The sequence below is a fragment of the Anguilla rostrata genome, chromosome 1, assembly GCF_018555375.3.
Source record: "Anguilla rostrata isolate EN2019 chromosome 1, ASM1855537v3, whole genome shotgun sequence".
Classification (NCBI taxonomy): domain Eukaryota; kingdom Metazoa; phylum Chordata; class Actinopteri; order Anguilliformes; family Anguillidae; genus Anguilla; species Anguilla rostrata.
Genome location: NC_057933.1, coordinates 85,357,049 through 85,379,672, shown reverse-complemented (window position 1 = coordinate 85,379,672; position 22,624 = coordinate 85,357,049). Strand labels below are relative to the sequence as shown.

The following is a 22,624-nucleotide window of genomic DNA, read 5'->3' as shown; positions in this document are numbered from 1 at the left end:
ATGATCAGTACAAACTCCGCCCCCTAATGATCAGTACAGAAACTCTGACACCCAAGTGATCAACATAAACTGCACCCCCGAGCGATCAGAACAGAAGATCATTTTCAGTTCTATTCCAAACAGGCAGATGCACGCACGCACGCACGCACGCACGCACGCACCCACCCAGTCCATTGCTGCTGGATTTACAGCGCAATCCTGGAGATTCCCCGCCCCCTTGGGGCTAAGCTCCGTCCACCTGACCATCAGTGGTTAACCCTGACTGGCCCTGCCCTCAGGAGCCACACTCTTTATCTTCTTTCCATCGCTCCCCTCTTTCTGTGTTTGTCTTTCTTTCTCCATATCTACATCTGCTACTCTGTCCATCTCTCTCACATTAACCCACTCCACACTCTTTTTTCTCTCTCATTAACTTCCCACTACCTCTCTCTCTCTCCCTCCCTATCCATCTCTCTCATTAACCTCTCTCCACACCCCTATCATTCTCCCCATGTCTCTCTGTCCATCTCTCCCGATCCCTCTCTCACCCGGTCTCGCTCTCTTTCACATTCTCACACCCTATGTCTCACTCTCTCTCTCTCACCCCATCTCTCTCTCTTACCCTCTCTCTCTCTCACCTCATCTCTCTCTCACGCTCTCTCTCTCACCCTTTCTCTCTCTCTCTCTCTCCTCTCTCACCCTCTCTCTCTCTCTCCGGGTGTCCTGAGCTGTGTTTGTTGCAGGCCCCCCAGCTGCTGGGTGGGGTGAGAGTTGAGGGGTCAGGGGTCGGGCAGATCAGAGGTATCCACGGTGACCTTGATGAAGATGGTGTCGTCCTTGATGTAGGTGCCGTTCTCCAGCACGGTCTGCGCGACGAAGAGGGGGCAGCCGGACGCGATGTTCATGTCTCCCGTGGGTCTGCGGAAGCTGCTGCTGTTGGGGTCGGGCTTGAAGGCGTCGCCCAGGTGCTTGCGGGCGGGGCCCTGGTCCATCAGCATCAGCGTCACCTTCTGCTTGAAGGGCCAGGTGAGCAGGGCGTCGTACTCGCCGCGCATCACCACGAAGAACAGCGACAGGTGCGTGCCCTTGCCCATGCCGTCCCCGTTCAGGTACACGCGCGCGCACATCTTGTACCCAAAGTAGCCGGTGTAGAAGGGCTGGCTGTACAGGGACAGCGTCTTAGACGCCACCGCCTCCTGTTTCCGCCGCTTGTAGTCACGGATCTTCCAGATGAGCGTGCCGTTGAAGCTGGCCGTCTCCAGCACCTGGAAACGGAGGTCCATGTCCGCCAGCCTGATCTCGTGCACGCTCAGCATGTCGTCATGGCGAGAGAGCTGCGTCTCCAGGGAGCCTGCTGAACGACAACATCCGCAAGATTTAGCACAATCAGCACCCTAAAACCAGGCTGTGCTAGCCATGCTTAGCTTCAGTACTAACCAAGCCCAGCCCTGCTTAGCTTCAGTACTAACCAAGCCCAGCCCTGCTTAGCTTCAGTACTAACCAAGCCCAGCCCTGCTTAGCTTCAGTACTAACCAAGCCCAGCCCTGCTTAGCTTCAGTACTAACCAAGCCCAGCCCTGCTTAGCTTTAGTGCTAACCAAGCCCAGCCCTGCTTAGCTTCAGTACTAACCAAGCCCAGCCCTGCTTAGCTTCAGTGCTAACCAAGCCCAGCCCTGCTTAGCTTCAGTACTAACCAAGCCCAGCCCTGCTTAGCTTTAGTACTAACCAAGCCCAGCCCTGCTTAGGTTCAGTACTAACCCAGCCCAGCCCTGCTTAGCTTCAGTACTAACCAAGCCCAGCCCTGCTTAGCTTCAGTACTAACCAAGCCCAGCCCTGCTTAGCTTCAGTACTAACCAAGCCCAGCCCTGCTTAGCTTCAGTACTAACCAAGCCCAGCCCTGCTTAGCTTCAGTACTAACCCAGCCCAGCCCTGCTTAGCTTCAGTACTAACCAAGCCCAGCCATGCTTAGCTTCAGTACTAACCAAGCCCAGCCCTGCTTAGCTTCAGTACTAACCAAGCCCAGCCATGCTTAGCTTCAGTACTAACCAAGCCCAGCCCTGCTTAGATTCAGTACTAACCAGGCCCAGCCCTGCTTAGCTTCAGTACTAACCAAGCCCAGCCCTGCTTAGATTCAGTACTAACCAGTCCCAGCCCTGCTTAGATTCAGTACTAACCAAGCCCAGCCCTGCTTAGCTTCAGTACTAACCAGGCCCAGCCCTGCTTAGCTTCAGTACTAACCAAGCCCAGCCCTGCTTAGATTCAGTACTAACCAAGCCCAGCCCTGCTTAGCTTCAGTACTAACCAAGCCCAGTCCTGCTTAGCTTCAGTACTAACCAAGCCCAGCCCTGCTTAGCTTCAGTACTAACCAAGCCCAGCCCTGCTTAGCTTCAGTACTAACCAAGCCCAGTCCTGCTTAGCTTCAGTACTAACCGAGCCCAGCCCTGGTCAGCTTTAGTAGCTTAATTCCAGGGGAAAAAGACCCCTTTTGAATCTTGAATCTCAGATATTTCACACCCATAATGTAGCCTTGGAGTGATCGCCAATGGTACACCTGAGTGTCCATTTTCACTCCACTTAGTACCACTTGTACCCACCTCTGCTACAGAGGCTTACAGTTTGACAACGATAAATGGTTAAAACAATATCTTGGTCGCATTGTAATCACTAAGACTTGCACTACAACACTGGTGACATTTGAATACTCTGGCGTAAATCTTTGCATTAATTAAGAATTCAAATTAATAATATAATTATCTCAAAACTACCGTTTAAATTCACATGTTGTTCTGTACAGTGTACACATGCCAATTTTCAGAGTGGGATCTCTTGTACTTTCTGTTTAACAATACAATTAAGGGGGTAATTGAAATGTTTAAAACAGGTGCACAACTCCGGTCCCGGAGGGCTGGTCTGTGTGCTGGCTTTTGTTCCATGAGCTCAGGTGAGATGCGACTCAGGTGGGTTGTGATTCAGGTGGGATGTGACTCAGGTAGGATGTGACTCAGGTGAGATGTGGCTCAGGTGGGATGTGGCTCAGGTGGGATGTGGCTCAGGTGAGATGTGCCTCAGGTGAGATGTGCCTCAGGTGAGATGTGGCTCAGGTGAGATGTGGCTCAGGTGGGATGTGGCTCAGGTGGGATGTGACTCAGGTGGGATGTGACTCAGGTGGGATGTGACTCAGGTGGGATGTGACTCAGAGAGTGGGCGTGTCAGGTGGGCGAGGCTCACCGAGCGCATGCGGTCCGGAGTTGGAGGGACCACGGCTGCCCTCCAGCGCAGTGACGCGTGTGCGGATGCTCTCTACCGCCCCCCGCAGGGTCTCCACATCCTCACGCACCGAACGGAAGGAACGCAGCTCCATTTCCAGCTCCATCAGCTTCTCTGAGTGAGAGCTCAGCTGCTTCTGCAGAACAGACACACGCCATGAACACACACACACACATCATAAACACACACAGACACCATAAACACACACACACACCATAAACACACACGACATAAACACAAACACACACATATCATAAACACACACAGACACCATAAACACACACACACATCATACACACACACACACACACACACACACTATAAACACACACACACATCATACACACACACACACACACACATATCATAAAAACACACAGACACCATAAACACACACACACACACACACGTACAGACAGACAGATGGGCATTAGGGCAGTAATGGGGTTAGAAAGGAGGGATGGGCTGTAGAGCAGTAATGGGGTTAGAATGGAGGGACGGGCTGTAGGGCAGTAATGGGGTTAGAATGGAGGGACGGGCTGTAGGGCAGTAATGGGGTTAGAATGGAGGACGGGCTGTAGGGCAGTAATGGGGTTAGAAGGGGACGGGCTGTAGGCAGTAATGGGTTAGAATGAGGGACGGGCTGTAGGGCAGTAATGGGTTAGAATGGAGGACGGCTGTAGGCAGTAATGGGGTTAGAATGGAGGGACGGCTATAGGGCAGTAATGGGTTAGAATGGAGGGACGGGCTGTAGGGCAGTAATGGGGTTAGAATGGAGGGACGGCTGTAGGCAGTAATGGGGTTAGAATGGAGGATGGGCTGTAGAGCAGTAATGGGGTTAGAATGGAGGGACGGGCTGTAGGGCAGTAATGGGGTTAGAATGGAGGGACGGGCTGTAGGGCAGTAATGGGGTTAGAATGGAGGGACGGGCTGTAGGGCAGTAATGGGGTTAGAATGGAGGGACGGGCTGTAGGGCAGTAATGGGGTTAGAATGGAGGGATGGGCTGTAGAGCAGTAATGGGGTTAGAATGGAGGGACGGGCTATAGGGCAGTAATGGGGTTAGAATGGAGGGACGGGCTGTAGGGCAGTAATGGGGTTAGAATGGAGGGACGGGCTGTAGGGCAGTAATGGGGTTAGAATGGAGGAATGGGCTATAGGGCAGTAATGGGGTTAGAATGGAGGGATGGGCTGTAGGGCAGCAATGGGGTTAGAATAGAGGGATGGGCAGTAGAGCAGTAATGGGGTTAGAATGGAGGGACGGGCTGTAGGGCAGTAATGGGGTTAGAATGGAGGGACGGGCTGTAGGGCAGTAATGGGGTTAGAATGGAGGGACGGCTGTAGGGCAGTAATGGGGTTAGAATGGAGGACGGGCTGTAGGGCAGTAATGGGGTTAGAATGGAGGGATGGGCTGTAGAGCAGTAATGGGTTAGAATGGAGGACGGGCTATAGGGCAGTAATGGGGTTAGAATGGAGGGATGGGCTATAGGGCAGTAATGGGGTTAGAATGGAGGAATGGGCTATAGGGCAGTAATGGGGTTAGAATGGAGGGATGGGCTGTAGGGCAGTAATGGGGTTAGAATAGAGGGATGGGCAGTAGAGCAGTAATGGGGTTAGAATGGAGGGACGGGCTATAGGGCAGTAATTCAGTTAGAGGTAAGCAGCTCTGCTACAGGTGAGCTAACCGCACTTCTCTCTGCTTATCACATCTGCCAGTTGCTATGGAAACTAGCTGGCTGTCTTCAAGCACCTCAGTTAGAACAGAAGGGGGACAGAAGGAGGCACAAAGAGAAAGAGGGAAAGGAAGAGAAAAAGAACGAGAGGGAGAGAGACAAAGAGAGGAAGATGGAAAGAAGGCAGAGAGATGGATAGTGAGAGAGAAAGAGTGAGCCTGTGCAGCAGTGAGCAGGTTAGTTACCTGAGTGAGCAGGTTAGTTACCCGAGAGAGCAGGTTAGTTACCTGAGAGAGCGGGTTAGTTACCCGAGTGAGCAGGTTAGTTACCCGAGAGAGCGGGTTAGTTACATGAGAGAGCAGGTTTGTTACCCGAGTGAGCGGGTTAGTTACCCGAGAGAGCGGGTTAGTTACATGAGAGAGCAGGTTTGTTACCCGAGTGAGCGGGTTAGTTACCTGAGAGAGCAGGTTAGTTACCTGAGTGAGCAGGTTAGTTACCTGAGTGAGCAGGTTAGTTACCTGAGAGAGCAGGTTAGTTACCTGAGTGAGCAGGTTAGTTACCCGAGAGAACAGGTTAGTTACCTGAGAGAGCGGGTTAGTTACCCGAGTGAGCGGGTTAGTTACCCGAGAGAGCGGGTTAGTTACCCGAGAGAGCAGGTTTGTTACCCGAGTGAGCGGGTTAGTTACCTGAGAGAGCAGGTTAGTTACCTGAGTGAGCGGGTTAGTTATCTGAGTATGCGAGTTACCTGTATATTTGCCAGCTTCTGTTCCAGCTGCCGGTTCTTCTCTCTCATCTCCTCGTGCCGAGACTCCACCTCCATCAGCCGAGCGTTCAGACCTGGCAGCACCTTATAGCGCTCCTGTAGCTCGCCCTTAACATCCTCCACCTGCAGAAGCCCAACACGCCTTAACACCACTCACACCTGCACCTGCAGTCCAACACACCCTAACATTACTCACACACCTGCAGGAGCCCAACATGCCTTAACACCACCTGCACCTGCAACCACAGCCCAACACGCCTTAACACCACCCACACCTGCAAACATAGCCCAACATGCCTTAACACCACCTGCACCTGCAACCACAGCCCAACACACTTTAACACCACCCACACCTGCAACCACAGCCCAACAAACCTTAACACCACCCACACCTGCAACCACAGCCCAACAAGCCTTAACACCACCCACACCTGCAAACACAGCCCAACATGCCTTAACACCACCCGCACCTGCAACCACAGCCCAACACACCTTAACACCACCCACACCTGCAGACACAGCCCAACATGCCTTAACACCACCTGCACCTGCCACCACAGCCCAACACACCTTAACACCACCCACACTTGCAGACACAGCCCAACATGCCTAACACCACCTGCACCTGCAACCACAGCCCAACACACTTTAACACCACCCACACCTGCAACCACAGCCCAACAAGCCTTAACACCACCCGCACCTGCAACCACAGCCCAACAAGCCTTAACACCACCCACACCTGCAGACACAGCCCAACACACCTTAACACCACCCGCACCTGCAACCACAGACCAACACACCTTAACACCACCCACACCTGCAGACACAGCCCAACATGCCTTAACACCACCTGCACCTGCAACCACAGCCCAACACACCTTAACACCACCCACACCTGCAGACACAGCCCAACATGCCTAACACCACCTGCACCTGCAACCACAGCCCAACACACCTTAACACCACCCACACCTGCAGACACAGCCCAACATGCCTAACACCACCTGCACCTGCAACCACAGCCCAACACGCTTTAACACCACCCACACCTGCAAACGCAGCCCAACATGCCTTAACACCACTCACACCTGCAACCACAGCCCAACACGCTTTAACAACACTCACACCTGCAGGAGCCCAACACACCTTAACACCACTCACACCTGCAACTACAGCCCAACATGCCTCAACACCACTCACATACCTGCAGCCTATGCTTGTGAGTGAATGATGTGTATGCAAGTGTGAATGCGAGAGTGTGTCATCATGTGCGTGTGTATGTGAGTGTGAGGGATGATGTATGGTGTGTACGTGAGTGTGTATGTGTGTGCGCGTGCATGATGGTGTAATGCGCGTGTGTGTGTGGTGTGTGTAGGTATGTGGGTGTGGGGTGTGCGTGTGTGTGTGTGTGTGTGTGTGTGTGTTTGAGTGTGAGTATGTGTGTGGTGTGTGTGTAGTACTGAGACACTGTATAATGAGCTCCCCCAGCTGAGCCGGTACGGCTGGCCGCCCCACTGCCTCATGGGAAAGCGCGTGGCTGTGGGCTGGAGTGTGGGAAGTAAATGACTTTAACTGTGATGCAGCAGAATCTACTTCCTCTGAGCACCTCTGCACTTCCTCCAGACTCCTCTGAGTCACTGCAGGGGATTTCTGCTGAGCTGCCAACTCAGACCGCTAGCACACACACACCACACACCACACACACACTCACACACAAACACACACACTCGCTCACATACGCGCACACACACAACACACACACACACACTAGCTCACACACACACACACACACACACACACAAACACTCACACGCACACACATTCACACACACTCACAGTGATGTACAGTGTGGGTGGGGCAGTGAGGTACAGTGTGGGCGTGGCAGTGAGGTGTGGGTGGGGCAGTGAGGTGTGAGTGGGGCAGTGAGGTGTGAGTGGGGCAGTGAGGTGTGGGTGGGGCAGTGAGGTGTGAGTGGGGCAGTGAGGTACAGTGTGGGCAGGGCAGTGAGGCGTGGGCGGGGCAGTGAGGTACAGTGTGGGCGGGGCAGTGGGGTACAGTGTGGGCGGGGCAGTGAGGCGTGGGTGGGGCGGGGATTACCTTAGCCTCCAGGGTAGTGTTCTTGGCCACCATCAGCCGCAGGTGTTCAGAGACACAGAGGGAGTCGTGCTCTTTCATTTCCTGGTTCAGACCCTGAGGGGAGGGGCAGAAACAGGCCAATCAGAAGCCATAACCATGGGTGTAGTGGGTGATGGGAGTTAGGGTTAGGGTTAGGGTTAGGGTTAGGGCAGTTGCTGTGGGTGGAGGGTGTAGGTGGAAAGGCATGGGTCCTGTGCAGAACCTCACCTTGAAGGTGCAACCGTAGCGGTGGAAGGAGCAGGTGACCTGGGCCTTGGGACAGTCCTGCTGGTGTCTCTGCAGCTGAAACAGACCAAATATCATTACAGCACTTCCTGCCCACAGTGCAGCGTGAGAATCTGTGCAGTGCAGTATGATCAGTGTGCAGTGGTATGATCAGTGTGCAGTGGTATGATCAGTGTGCAGTATGGTATGATCAGTGTGCAGTGGTATGATCAGTGTGCAGTATGGTATGATCAGTGTGCAGTGGTATGATCAGTGTGCAGTGGTATGATCAGTGTGCAGTGGTATGATCAGTGTGCAGTATGGTATGATCAGTGTGCAGTATGGTATGATCAGTGTGCAGTGGTATGATCAGTGTGCAGTGGTATGATCAGTGTGCAGTGGTATGATCAGTGTGCAGTGGTATGATCAGTGTGCAGTATGGTATGATCAGTGTGCAGTGGTATGATCAGTGTGCAGTATGGTATGATCAGTGTGCATGTATGACAGTGTGCAGTATGGTATGATCAGTGTGCAGTGGTATGATCAGTGTGCAGTGGTATGATCAGTGTGCAGTATGGTATGATCATGTGCAGTGTATGATCAGTGCAGTGGTATGATCAGTGTGCAGTTGGTATGATCAGTGTGCAGTATGGTATGATCAGTGTGCAGTGGTATGACAGGCATGTATGATCAGTGTGCAGTGGTATGATCAGTGTGCAGTGTATGATCAGTGTGCAGTGGTATGATCAGTGTGCAGTGGTATGATCAGTGTGCAGTGGTATGATCATGTGCAGTGTATGATCAGTGTGCAGTGGTATGATCAGTGTGCAGTATGGTAATCAGTGATCGGTAGATCAGTGTGCAGTGGTATGATCAGTGTGCAGTATGGTATGATCAGTGTGCAGTGGTATGATCAGTGTGCAGTATGGTATGATCAGTGTGCAGTGGTATGATCAGTGTGCAGTATGGTATGATCAGTGTGCAGTGCGGTATGATCAGTGTGCAGTATGGTATGATCAGTGTGCAGTGCTATGATCAGTGTGCAGTATGGTATGATCAGTGTGCAGTGCGGTATGATCAGTGTGCAGTATGGTATGATCAGTGTGCAGTGCTATGATCAGTGTGCAGTATGGTATGATCAGTGTACAGTATAGTATGATCAGTGTGCAGTATGGTATGATCAGTGTGCAGTGGTATGATCAGTGTGCAGTGCGGTATGATCAGTGTGCAGTATGGTATGCTCAGTGTGCAGTATGGTATGATCAGTGTGCAGTGGTATGATCAGTGTGCAGTGCGGTATGATCAGTACACAGTGCGATTACCTCGCTGCGCAGGATGGAGGAGTAGGTGCAGTTATTGGGACAGGCCACAGGGAAAGCAGGGCACACGGTGTCCTTGTGTTTCTGTAAGAGAGACGTGGAAACACGGCGAGTCAGCATGCTGACATGCTCAGCTCAACTGGCCACTGTGTGGAGTTCAATCTGCACATGAGCAGTCTAGGGCAGCCCTGAGCTGCAACATTACACAGCAGGGTAGCACAGTCACAGCAGGGCAGCACAGTCACGCAGGGCAGCACAGTCACACAGGGCAGCACAGTCACACAGGGCTGCCTTTAGCTGCCACATTACACAGCAGGGCAGCACAGTCACACAGGGCAGCCCTATTACGCAGGGCAGCAGTCACTCAGGGCAGCACAGTCACACAGAGCAGCACAGTCACTCAGGGCAGCACAGTCACACAGAGCAGCACAGTCATACAGTGCAGCACAGTCACACAGGGCTGCCTTTAGCTGCCACATTACACAGCAGGGCAGCACAGTCACACAGGGCAGCCCTATTACGCAGGGCAGCAGTCACTCAGGGCAGCACAGTCACACAGAGCAGCACAGTCATACAGTGCAGCACAGTCACGCAGGGCTGCCTTTAGCTGCCACATTACACAGCAGGGCAGCACAGTCACAGACAGCAGCACAGTACAGATGCACACCAGTCACTCCATGGTGAGTCACATCCACAGAGCAGATCTAGGTCACCATGAGGCAGACATTCACACAGGTAGCACAGTCAATCAGGGCAGCACAGTCACACAGGCAGCACAGTCACACAGAGCAGCACAGTCACACAGAGCAGCACGTAAGCGCCACAATTACACACAGGCAGCACAGTCACCAGGGCAGCCACATTCACGCAGGCAGCCAGTCACTCAGGGCAGCACAGTCACACAGAGCAGCACAGTCATCAGGGCAGCACAGTCACACAGAGCAGCACAGTCATACAGTGCAGCACAGTCACACAGGGCTGCCTTTAGCTGCCACATTACACAGCAGGGCAGCACAGTCACACAGGGCAGCCCTATTACGCAGGGCAGCAGTCACTCAGGGCAGCACAGTCACACAGAGCAGCACAGTCATACAGTGCAGCACAGTCACGCAGGGCTGCCTTTAGCTGCCACATTACACAGCAGGGCAGCACAGTCACAGACAGCAGCACAGTCACACAGAGCAGCACAGTCACTCAGGGCAGCACAGTCACACAGGGCAGCCCTATTACGCAGTGCAGCAGTCACTCAGGGCAGCACAGTCACACAGTCACACAGAGCAGCACAGTCACTCAGGGCAGCACAGTCACACAGAGCAGCACAGTCACACAGAGCAGCACAGTCACACAGGGCAGCCCTATTACACAGGGCAGCAGTCAGAATACAACAGTTACAGAAAGCAGTAGATAGTTACAGGAAGTAGTAGATAGTTACAAAAAGCAGTGGATAGTTACAGGCAGCAGTGGATTGTTACAGGGAGCAGTGGATAGTTACAGGTAGCAGTGGATTGTTACAGGAAGCATTGGATAGTGACAGGAAGCACTGGATTAACAGTGCTGGGCATGGCTCTACCTGTAGCTCTGTCTGGGCCATCTTGTGTTTGCAGAATTCGCAGGTGGCTTCGCGGTGTCGACACTTCCAGTTCAGATGGTCGGGCATGTCCTTCCTCATCATCCTCTCCTTACACTTCCCCAGAGGGCATGGCACCTCAAAATATGGGCACACCGTCAGGTGATCCTGCAGGGAGAGAACCAGCCAATCAAAAACTGTACACACACACGCACGCACGCACGCACGCACAAACAAACAAACAAACAAACAAACAAACACACACACAAACAAACACACACACGCATACACACGCACACACACACAAACAAACAAACAAACACACACACACAAACAAACAAACATACACACGCATACACACATACACACACATGCAAACACACACACAAACACACCTCATACACGCTCACACACACACAAACACACACACACACACACACACACAATCACACACACGCACGCACTCACACTAATAAACAGACACACAAACAAACACACACGCACGCACGCACACAAACAAACACACACACACACACGCTCACACTCACCATAACCTGATGTAGACACATCTGTTCTCTGCAACCATTCTTCTCACTCCTGCAGTACACCTTCAGACCCATGATCTCCCTGTGGCAGCACACATCCCTGAATATCTGCAGAGAAGAGACACTTTAACAGCGATACCCCACACACACACACACACGCGCGCACGTATACACACACACGTGCGCACAAACAGACATACAAACACACACGCACACACGCGCACACACAGACAGACAAAGACACACACACACGCGTATACACACACACACGCACAGACACACATACGCGCACACACACACACATGCACACGCACGCACACACACACACACACACGCGCACACACAGACACAGTACCTTGTCCTCAAAGAGTGGCTCCATATCTGCAGGACACACTGGGTGGGACGCTCTGAAACAGAAGTATAATTAAATCCAATACAACAATACCCCCAAAACTCACCCAATACACCAATACCCCCAAAACTCACCCAATACAGCAATACCCCCAAAACTCACCCAATACAGCAATACCCCCCAAACTCACCCAATACAGCAATACCCCCAAAACTCACCCAATACAGCAATACCCCCAAAACTCACCCAATACAGCAATACCCCCAAACTCACCCAATACAGCAATACCCCCAAAACTCACCCAATACAGCAATACCCCCAAAACTCACCCAATACAGCAATACCCCCAAAACTCACCCAATACAGCAATACCCCCAAAACTCACCCAATACAGCAATACCCCCAAAACTCACCCAATACAGCAATACCCCCCAAACTCACCCAATACAGCAATACCCCCAAAACTCACCCAATACAGCAATACCCCCAAAACTCACCCAATACAGCAATACCCCAATAACTCACCCAATACAGCAATACCCCCAAAACTCACCCAATACAGCAATACCCCCCAAACTCACCCAATACAGCAATACCCCCCAAACTCACCCAATACAGCAATACCCCAAAACTCACCCAATACAGCAATACCCCAATAACTCAACCAATACAGCAATACCCCAATAACTCACCCAATACAGCAATACCCCCATAACTCACCCGATACAGCAATACCCCCAAAACTCACCCAATACAGCAATACCCCCAAAACTCACCCAATACAGCAATACCCCCATAACTCAACCAATACAGCAATACCCCCAAAACTCACCCAATACAGCAATACCCCCAAAACTAACCCAATACAACAATACCCCAATAACTCACCCAATATAATATCTCAATAACTCATGCAATTAGGGCTGCTCGATTATGGCAAAAATGTGCGTATATGTGTACATGTGTGTGTGTATACGTGTGAGTGTATGTGTGTATATGTGTATACGTGTGCGTGTGTATGTGTATACGTGCGCGTGTGTGTGTGTATACGTGTGAGTGTATATGTGTGTATGTGTATACGTGTGCGTGTGTATGTGTATACGTGTGCGTGTGTGTGTGTGTATACGTGTGAGTGTATGTGTATACATGTGCGTGTGTATGTGTATACGTGTGCGTGTGCGTGTGTGTGTACATACGTGTGTGTGTGTATACGTGTGAGTGTATATGTGTGTATATGTGTATACGTGTGCGTGTGTGTGTGCATACGTGTGTGTGTGTGCACGTGTATACTTGTGTGTGTATAAGTGTATATGTGTGTGTGTGTGTATATGTGTGTGTGGGTATATGTGTGCGTGTTTATACGTGTGCGTGTGTGTGTATGTGTGTATATGTACATGTGTGTGTGGGTATATGCGTATATGTATGTACGTGTGCGCACGTGTGTGTGTATACATGTGTGTGTGTGTGTGTATGTGTGTATACGTGTGTGTGTGTGCGTGTGTGTGTGTATACGTGTGTGTGTATATGTGTGTGTGTGTGTGTGTGTGTATACGTGTATATGTGTGTGTGGGTATATTTGTATATGTGTATACCTGTGCGCACGCGTGTGTGTATACGTGTGTGTCTGTGTGCATACGTGTGTGTGCGCGTGTGTGTGTATACGTGTGTGCGTGGGCATGTTTTACTATCTTTGGGAGAACCAAATGTCACCACAAGGATAGAAAGATGAGGAAAACTACGCAAGGTGGGGACTTTTTGCTGGTCCCCACAAGTTCAAGAGGCTGTTTCAGGGTTAGGACTTAGGGTTAGGGTTAAGGTTAGGCATGTAGTGGCTGGGGTTAGGGGTTACGGAATGAATGTAAGTCAATGGGAAGTCCTCACAAGTATAGCAATACAAACATGCGTGTGTGTATATGTATATGTATATGTGTGTGTGTGTGTGTGTGTGTGTGTGTGTGTGTGTATACGTGTGTGTGTGTGCGTGTGTGTATACGTGTGTGTGTGTGCGTGTGTGTGTGTGTATATGTATATGTGTGCGTGTGTGAGTGTGTGAGTACCTGAGCAGCTCAGAGATGCAGGTCTCACAGAAGCGATGGCCGCACTCGGTCTGGCGCGGGTTGCACAGGACCAGCCGGCAGGCCTGGCAGCAGTACTTGGGCTCGGGCGGCAGGACGAAGTGGTCCCGGAACCCAGCCTGGAGCGGCAGGAAGCCAGGCTCGCTCCAGGGCTTCTGCGCCAGCGAGGGCGCCCTCTGCTGGGGCACCTGCACCTCACGGCCGTCCCCATTCCGCCCTGATGACATCACCTGGGACAGAGCGGGAAGGGCGTTACTGACACACGTATGCGCACGCACGCACGCACGCATACACACACAACCACACGCACGCATACACACACACACACACACACACACACACACACACACACAACCACACGCACGCATACATACACACATACACACACACGCGCACACAACCACACGCACGCATACATACACACATACGCACACACACATGCACACACAACCACACGCACGCATACATACACACGTACGCACACATATTGAACTTATAATCACTGGATATGAATGTCCCTCCATCCAGTCTGACTCCCACTGCCCATAGTTTACACCAGCAGCCCAAATATCAGCCACATCAGCAGTGAGGTAAAAAAAGAAAAAACAGCGATATCACCACAGCATGAGCCAACTGTGATAAACATATGCATGTTTGTAAATTACTGTTGACTTATAAAGGGACGTGTTCTGGGCAAGGTCAAATCCACAGTGCGATCCTGCCATACACCCTTATCATTCAGGGCACACACTGACAACGCAGGACCCCCCTCCTCCCCACCCTGCGCAGGGGGTGCTGGGACAGCGCTGCTCAGACTCCGCCGGGCCGTGTCTTAGCGGCTTCTGCAGCAGCGCTGAGCGTTCTGACCAATGGCAGCATTACTCACTATGAGCAGCACAGCAGCTGTCCCATGCAGACTGAAACCAGCCCCCTGCCATCACCGCTGCCAACACTGTGCTGCAGACACCGAGTCTCACTGTGCTGTAGGTGCTGATTCTCACTGTGCTGTAGGTGCTGATTCTCACTGTGCTGTAGACACCGAGTCTCACTGTGCTGTAGGTGCTGATTCTCTCTGTGCTGTAGATGCTGATTCTCACTGTGCTGCAGACACCGAGTCTCACTGTGCTGTAGGTGCTGAGTCTCACTGTGCTGCAGACACCGAGTCTCACTGTGCTGTAGGTGCTGTTTCTCACTGTGCTGCAGACACCGAGTCTCACTGTGCTGTAGGTGCTGATTCTCACTGTGCTGCAGACACCGAGTCTCACTGTGCTGTAGGTGCTGAGTCTCACTGTGCTGCAGACACCGAGTCTCACTGTGCTGTAGGTGCTGATTCTCACTGTGCTGTAGGTGCTGATTCTCTCCATGCTGTAGGTGCTGATTCTCACTGTGCTGTAGGTGCTGAGTCTCACTGTGCTGTAGGTGCTGATTCTCACTGTGCTGTAGGTGCTGATTCTCACTGTGCTGTAGATGCTGATTCTCACTGTGCTGTAGGTGCTGATTCTCTCTGTGCTGTAGGTGATGATTCTCACTGTGCTGTAGATGCTGATTCTCACTGTGCTGTGTGTGCTGATTTTCTCCATGCTGTAGGTGCTGATTCTCTCCATGCTGTAGGTGCTGAGTCTCACTGTGCTGTAGGTGCTGATTCTCACTGTGCTGTAGGTGCTGATTCTCACTGTGCTGTAGATGCTGATTCTCTCTGTGCTGTATGTGCTGTTTCTCACTGTGCTGTAGATGCTGATTCTCACTGTGCTGTGTGTGCTGATTCTCTCCATGCTGTAGGTGCCGTTTCTCATTGTGCTGTAGGTGCTCGTGCTGAAACCCCTCTGAGAATAACATACCACCCTGCAGCTCCATGCATACAGTCCTGCAGCTCTACACATACCGCCCTGCAGCTCTATATACAGTATCTAACACCGTATCAAGCATGGTCCTGAAAATCCCTGCCTGTACTACAAGACCTGGCAGGCTATTCCACACATTGACTACTCTCTGCAAGAAAAAAGTCTACCTAGTGTCTGTGCAGAGAGAACACTGGCTAAAATACAGCCATGGCTAGAGCACAGAACTGGCTAAGAAACAGCACTGGGCTAAGACAGGGTGCTGGCTAACATACAGCACTGGCTAACACAGGGCACTGGCTAACATACAGCACTGGCTAACACAGGGCGCTGGCTAACATACAGCACTGGCTAACACAGGGCACTGGCTAACATACAGCACTGGCTAAGGCAGAAAACTGGCTAACACATGGCACTGGCTAAAGCAGAGCACTGGCTAACACAGGGCACTGGCTAACATACAGCACTGGCTAACACAGGGCGCTGGCTAACATACAGCACTGGCTAACACAGGGCACTGGCTAACATACAGCACTGGCTAACACATGGCACTGGCTAAAGCAGAGCACTGGCTAACACAGGGCACTGGCTAACATACAGCACTGGCTAACACAGGGCGCTGGCTAACATACAGCACTGGCTAACACAGGGCACTGGCTAACATACAGCACTGGCTAAGGCAGAAAACTGGCTAACACATGGCACTGGCTAAAGCAGAGCTCTGGCTAACACAGGGCACTGGTTAACATACAACACAGGCTAACACATGGCACTGGCTTACATACAACACTGGCTAAGGGAGAAAACTGGCTAACACATGACACTGAATAAAGCAGAGCACTGATTAACACAGGGCACTGGCTAACATACAGCACTGATTAACACAGGGCACTGGCTAACATACAGCACTGGTTAACACAGGGCACTGGCTTACGTACAACACTGATTAACACAGGGCACTGGCTAACATACAGCACTGGTTAACACAGGGCACTGGCTTACGTACAACACTGGCTAAAACATGGCACTGGCTAACATACAGCACTGGTTAACACAGGGCACTGGCTTACATACAACACTGGCTAACACATGGCACTGGCTAACATACAGCACTGGCTAACACACAACATTGCCTAACACAGGGCACTGGCTTACATACAATACTGGCTAAGGCAGAGCACTAGCTAATATATAGAACTGGCTAAAGCAGAGCACAGACTAACATATAGCACTGGCTAGAGCAAAGCACTGGTTAACACATGCTTCAGACATCATTGTAGAAAAAAGAAATCATTATTGAAAAATAACAGCCTCTGGCATCTCCAGCTAAGTTCCTGGCAGAGTTTTGGTTTTCCACAATCCCACAATTCTCTGTATGAAGTTGGCTCTCTCATCCACCCGTTGTGTCATCCACCACTTAAGCATCAGATACTTTAGCCAATCAGAGACAGAAATTATGCACTTATACAACCAGCAGACACTGGGGTCTGACACCCCTGGGATAAGTCCCACATTCACCAGACACACTGATGCTCTGGAAAAAGTTCAAAGAAGAGCAAACAAATTGATTCCTGGAATGAAAGATAAAAACTATGAGGAAAGACTTAAGATGCTTAACCTCTTCAAGCTTAGTAAAAGGAGACTCGGGTGATTTGATTGAGGCTTTTAAACTCATAAAGGGGATCAACAAAGTAAACTACAAGAGATTCTTCAGGTTGAGTTCTGTAAGTAGAACAAGGGGACATAAATGGAAATGAGCAAAAGTGAAATTCCGTACAGACATTAGGAAGAATTTTTTCACATAGAGACTAGTCAATGTGCGGAATAGCCTGCCAGGTCACGTAGTAGAGGCAGAAACTCTGGGGATTTTCAAGACTAGGCTTGATACAGTGTTAGATAGGCTACTACTAATTAGCCTGTAGGTAATCAGAGCACTAGTCAAGAAACTGGCGAGAACTGTTGGGCTGAATGGTCTGTTCTCCTCATTATGTCATGTCATGACCCTTGAACCCCCCCCCCCCCCCCCCCCCCCGCACCCCAGCTTCCCTTCCAGACACCCTAAACCCCACCAGCCCCCCAGCCTCTCCCCCAGACACCCTAAACCCCTGAACCCCCCCAGACTCAGGCTTGGGGGTCCGAGCAGCACTGGTTTCATTATGAATGTGCAGAGCCTGAGATTGAAATGTGTCCTGTTCTGCTTCAGAAATGAGAAGCACGTTGCATATTTAAACTTGTTTACCGGAATGTAACCTCACCAAACAAGTCATGGGCACAACAGCTGTGTTCTTAGCGGTTATTATTATTAATATAATCACTCACTCATAAGGGGAATACAGGCAGCTGCGTTCTGAGTTGTTATTATTAATATAATCACTCACTCATAAGGGGAATACAGGCAGCTGTATAAGCACACAGACTATGCGCCTGGACATCATAAGTTCCCCAGCACTGGAGACCGGCTGAGTAGCACTGCTTCCAGGAAACCCTGGGGGGTGTTTTCACTGGGGAGCATTAGCCTGCGACTCAGCCTTTTCACACCACGAGGAACACTCGGCCCCACTGAACCAGCCCTGCCCGGGGGGGGGGGACATCTAGCAGAGGTCCCACACCCCAAATATCTCAGCACCTGAAAATCCAAGTGAAACTTTCACAGCAATGAAAAGCTGGAGTCCTGCCTCCTAAAACCAGCTCCAAGCACCAAATAGCATTTTGTTTCTTTAAACAGAAAAAAAAAATGAAAACACAAAGAAACAACATACAGGCTGACTGGCAATGTAAGCTAGTGAAAATGTGTACCCAGAATTACAGCCAAACTCACCCAGAACTACAGCCAAACTCACCCAGAACTACAGCTAAACTCACCCAGAACTACAGCCAAACTCACCCAGAATTACAGCCAAACTCACCCAGAATTACAGCCATACTCACCCAGAACTACAGTCAAACTCGCCCAGAACTACAGCCAAACTCGCCCAAATCTACAGCCAAACTTACCCAGAACTACAGCCAAACTCGCCCAGATCTACAGCCAAACTCACCCAGATCCACAGCCAAACTCACCCAGAACTACAGCCAAACTCACCCAGATCCACAGCCAAACTCACCCAGAACTACAGCCAAATTCACCCAGAACTACAGCCAAACTCACCCAGAACTACAGTCAAACTCACCCAGAACTACAGCCAAACTCACCCAGAATTACAGCCAAACTCACCTCGTGTGTGTTCTCACTTTCTGCAGACAGAACAAGCACAGCACACCTGTGATACAGGCTCAGGTAATGAGCTAGCATGCACATGCACACACTACACATGCAAAACACACACACACACAGAGCTTTACCAGCATGGGAGCCTCCAGGCTCTTCAGAGACAAGAAGAGCGCATCTGCCATGTCCAGAGAAATCAGCCAGACACCGCCAGGGCCGTACAGCCAGAGAAATCAGCCAGACACCGCCAGGGCCGTACAGCCAGAGAAATCAGCCAGACACCGCCAGGGCCGTACAGCCAGAGAAATCAGCCAGACACCGCCAGGGCCGTACAGCCAGAGAAATCAGCCAGACACCGCCAGCGCTGTGCATGCAGAGTTCAGTGAGAACACAGTGTCTCTGCCAGCGTCTGCTCTGTCCCTGTTGCTCAAACAGCACTGTGCTGCTTCCACTTTCTGTCTTCTTTTAATGCGCTCAGAGGAAAGTCCCAAAAAAGTCCTCTCAACTCCCCGTCCTGGCTTACGGTTCGCAATCCCAGTGTAGCACGACCTCAGAGAACAATAAGGCTCAGAGCACATCACGGGTTCAGAGAGGAACCGCGACTCAGGAACTCCTGAACCATGCAGTCATATTAGCAGCCAGGGCACTGTCACATCCAGAAAAGGGCTCGGGACACCCCCGACAAGGCCCAACACGTCAGCTCCTCACACAGCACTAACACTCCTGTAAATTACTGAGGATTTTAAAAGTATTTCTATGAGTATTTTCAAAAGTGTGCTGGGCGGCTCTCTCCCTGAACAGGACCTCAGGAGTGACTGAGCATTAGGGCAGAAAGAGGAAAAACAGAAAGATACAAATTCATAAATATCCATGCACCCATTATCCATCAGCTCACTAATACCTGGCCAGGGTGGCAGGAGGGCTGGAGCCTATCCCAGCATGCATTGGGCGAGCGGCAGGGATACACCCTGGACAGATCGCCAAACCATCAAAGGGCACACACACCATTCACTGGCACACTCATACCTATGGGCAATTTACAGCCTAACCTGCAAGTCTTTGGACTGTGGGAGGAAACCGGAGCACCCGGAGGAAACCCACGGGAAGACCAAGCAAACTCCACACAGAAAGGCCCCAAAACTACGACTACGCCCGGGACTCCACACAGAAAGGCCCCAAAACTACGACTACGCCCGGGACTCCACACAGAAAGGCCCCAAAACTACGACTACGCCCGTCACTCCACACAGAAAGGCCCCAAAACTACGACTACGCCCGTGACTCCACACAGAAAGGCCCCAAAACTACGACTACACCCTTCACTCCACACAGAAAGGCCCCAAAACTACGACTACGCCCGTCACTCCACACAGAAAGGCCCCAAAACTACGACTACGCCCGTGACTCCACACAGAAAGGCCCCAAAACTACGACTACACCCGTCACTCCACACAGAAAGGCCCCAAAACTACGACTACACCCGTGACTCCACACAGAAAGGCCCCAAAACTACGACTACGCCCGTGGCAGAGACTGGGCCACCTGCAACACCACAGACCTGTGTGAAGTGTGGCCGTCTCTCTTGCACAACCAAACGAGTAAAACCCTGATTATGGTGTGAACTGGGCTGGACTGGTGTGTGCCACAGGGGCTGACCTAACCCAGAGAGCAGGCCTGAGATTAAACACCTTCATTCCTAATCACACGCACACGCACACGCACCCGCACACGCACACACAGACACACTCACACTCACACACACACAAACAAACACACACACACACACACACACACACAGAGACACACACACAAAGAAACACATACACACTCAGACACAGAGACACACACACACACTCACACTCACTCACACACACACACACACACACACAGTCTCAATATTTAAATCTAGATTAAAAACGCACCTCTATGCTCAAGCTTACAATCAGTTATAGTCTGGAGACAGGGTGCGAGAAGCCTGTAGTCATAGAGCTTTGTAGGTGGCAATCCTTTCCTTACTGTCACCTGTCAATCAGCTGTGACCCGACTTTACATGGGCTGGCTCTTGATAGGCGGGTATGGTTGTCTACCCCTCATGACTGCATGGGCTCTCCATCCCTGTCCTAGTAGATATGCAGCCATATTCTACTCCTGGCGGGGTCCCCCAATACATACCACTGGCACTTATTCACTGTCTGCTATATTGCAAATTCCTTAACTGCTGTTTCCACCCTCTTCCCCACGCTGCCGGCGGGGCTCTTGCCCCAACCCTCGAGAGTGCTTCGAGAGTCGTCTGGTCTCCCCCACCTCTGCGGTCCAGCCCCTCCTTCGTCATTGCCTCCACCCTGCCCACATCTGCCGCCACCTGCTGTTCCCCATCACCGCCACCCGGCCCCACCCATCATCTGAGCCACATCACTTATCATATCTTCTGCATAAACTGGCTGACATGCTGGTCACCAGTCGGCACCCTGAGCCGACCAGAGGAGGATGGGTGTCCCCCTTGAGCCTGGTTCCTTCCAAGGTTTCTCCCCATCTGCCACAGGGAGTTTTTCCTTGCCACTGTTGCCTTAGGCTTGCTCCTGTGGGGGTTTAGGCTAGGGCTGTCTGTAAAGCGTATTGTGACAACTGTTGTAAAATACGCTATATAAATAAAATTTGATTGATTGATTGATTTGACACACACACACACACACACAGACGCACACACGCAGACACACTCACACACAAAGAAACACACACACACACACACACACAAAGAAACACATACACACTCAGACACACAGACACAGAGACAGATACCCACACACACACACATTCTGGAGTGACAGCACCTCCATGGGTGGAGCTCTGGGAATAAAACCACAGGGAATTCCCAAAGGAAATAAAAAAAACATACAAGCTTTAAACTTTCAATTTCATCAACAAACTTTCCCGACAGAGAAGAACCCTGATGGCCAGGAGGAGACTCTCTCTCTCTCTGTCTCTGTGTCTGCCTCTAATTCAAATTCAAATTAAAATAGCTTTATTGACAGGAAATACATACGTACATATTGCCAAAGCATCATAAATCAATTCAAAATATATATTTACAGTGGAATATCTAGTGGATACAGTGCCTCTATCTCTCTCTCTCCCTGTCTCTGTGTCACTCTCTCTCTATGTCTCTATCACTCTCTCTCTCTTTCTCTGTCTCTGTGTCTGCCTCTATCTCTCTCTCTGTCTCTGTGTCTGCCTCTCTCTCTCTGTCTCTGTGTCTGCCTCTATCTCTCTCTCTGTCTCTGTGTCAGGCTCTATCTCTCTCTTTCTCTCTCTGTCTGTTTGTCTACATCTTTCTCTCTCTGTGTCTCTGCCTGTCTGCCTGCCTATCTCTCTGTCTACTAAAACATTACTCAAAACACATCTTATTCAAACATTACTCAGCTCAGCATCTTATTCAAACATTACTCAGCTCGGAAACGCATCTTTTTCAAACATTACTCAGCTCAGCATCTTATTAAAACATTACTCAGCTCAGAAACACATCTTATTCAAACATTACTCAGCTCAGGGGCCTCATTTATAAAATGTTCTTAGATTTATACTTGAACTTAGTCTTAAGATCATTTCCGACGGTGTGCTTACATTCGATTTATAAAAGATACTGAGCATAAAAAACCTGCTTACACAGGTTCTAAGAAGCCCATTTGTAACTTACGCA

At 50.8% G+C, this 22,624-nt stretch overlaps 1 protein-coding gene across 3 annotated transcripts in view; it reads right to left on the bottom strand.

The window, feature by feature from the left end:
* Positions 1 to 327: 327 nt before the first annotated feature.
* The window catches only part of traf3 (TNF receptor-associated factor 3), a 32,078-nt gene continuing 9,781 nt past the window's right edge, over positions 328 to 22,624 (bottom strand). The window contains exons 1-11 of one of the 3 annotated variants that reach the window (XM_064306812.1): positions 19,062 to 19,288; positions 13,864 to 14,111; positions 11,810 to 11,861; positions 11,458 to 11,562; positions 10,913 to 11,077; positions 9,346 to 9,426; positions 8,027 to 8,101; positions 7,781 to 7,873; positions 5,662 to 5,802; positions 3,207 to 3,381; positions 328 to 1,333 (exon numbers count right to left, since the gene is read on the bottom strand). In XM_064306812.1, the coding sequence (XP_064162882.1) occupies positions 759 to 1,333; positions 3,207 to 3,381; positions 5,662 to 5,802; positions 7,781 to 7,873; positions 8,027 to 8,101; positions 9,346 to 9,426; positions 10,913 to 11,077; positions 11,458 to 11,562; positions 11,810 to 11,861; positions 13,864 to 14,111; positions 19,062 to 19,112 (1,761 nt within the window). In that variant the 5' untranslated portion in view covers positions 19,113 to 19,288 and the 3' untranslated portion in view covers positions 328 to 758. Of the gene's footprint in view, positions 1,334 to 3,206; positions 3,382 to 5,661; positions 5,803 to 7,780; positions 7,874 to 8,026; positions 8,102 to 9,345; positions 9,427 to 10,912; positions 11,078 to 11,457; positions 11,563 to 11,809; positions 11,862 to 13,863; positions 14,112 to 19,061; positions 19,289 to 22,624 lie in introns of those variants that run through there. The other 2 variants (XM_064306811.1, XM_064306802.1) reach the window with 2 other exon arrangements.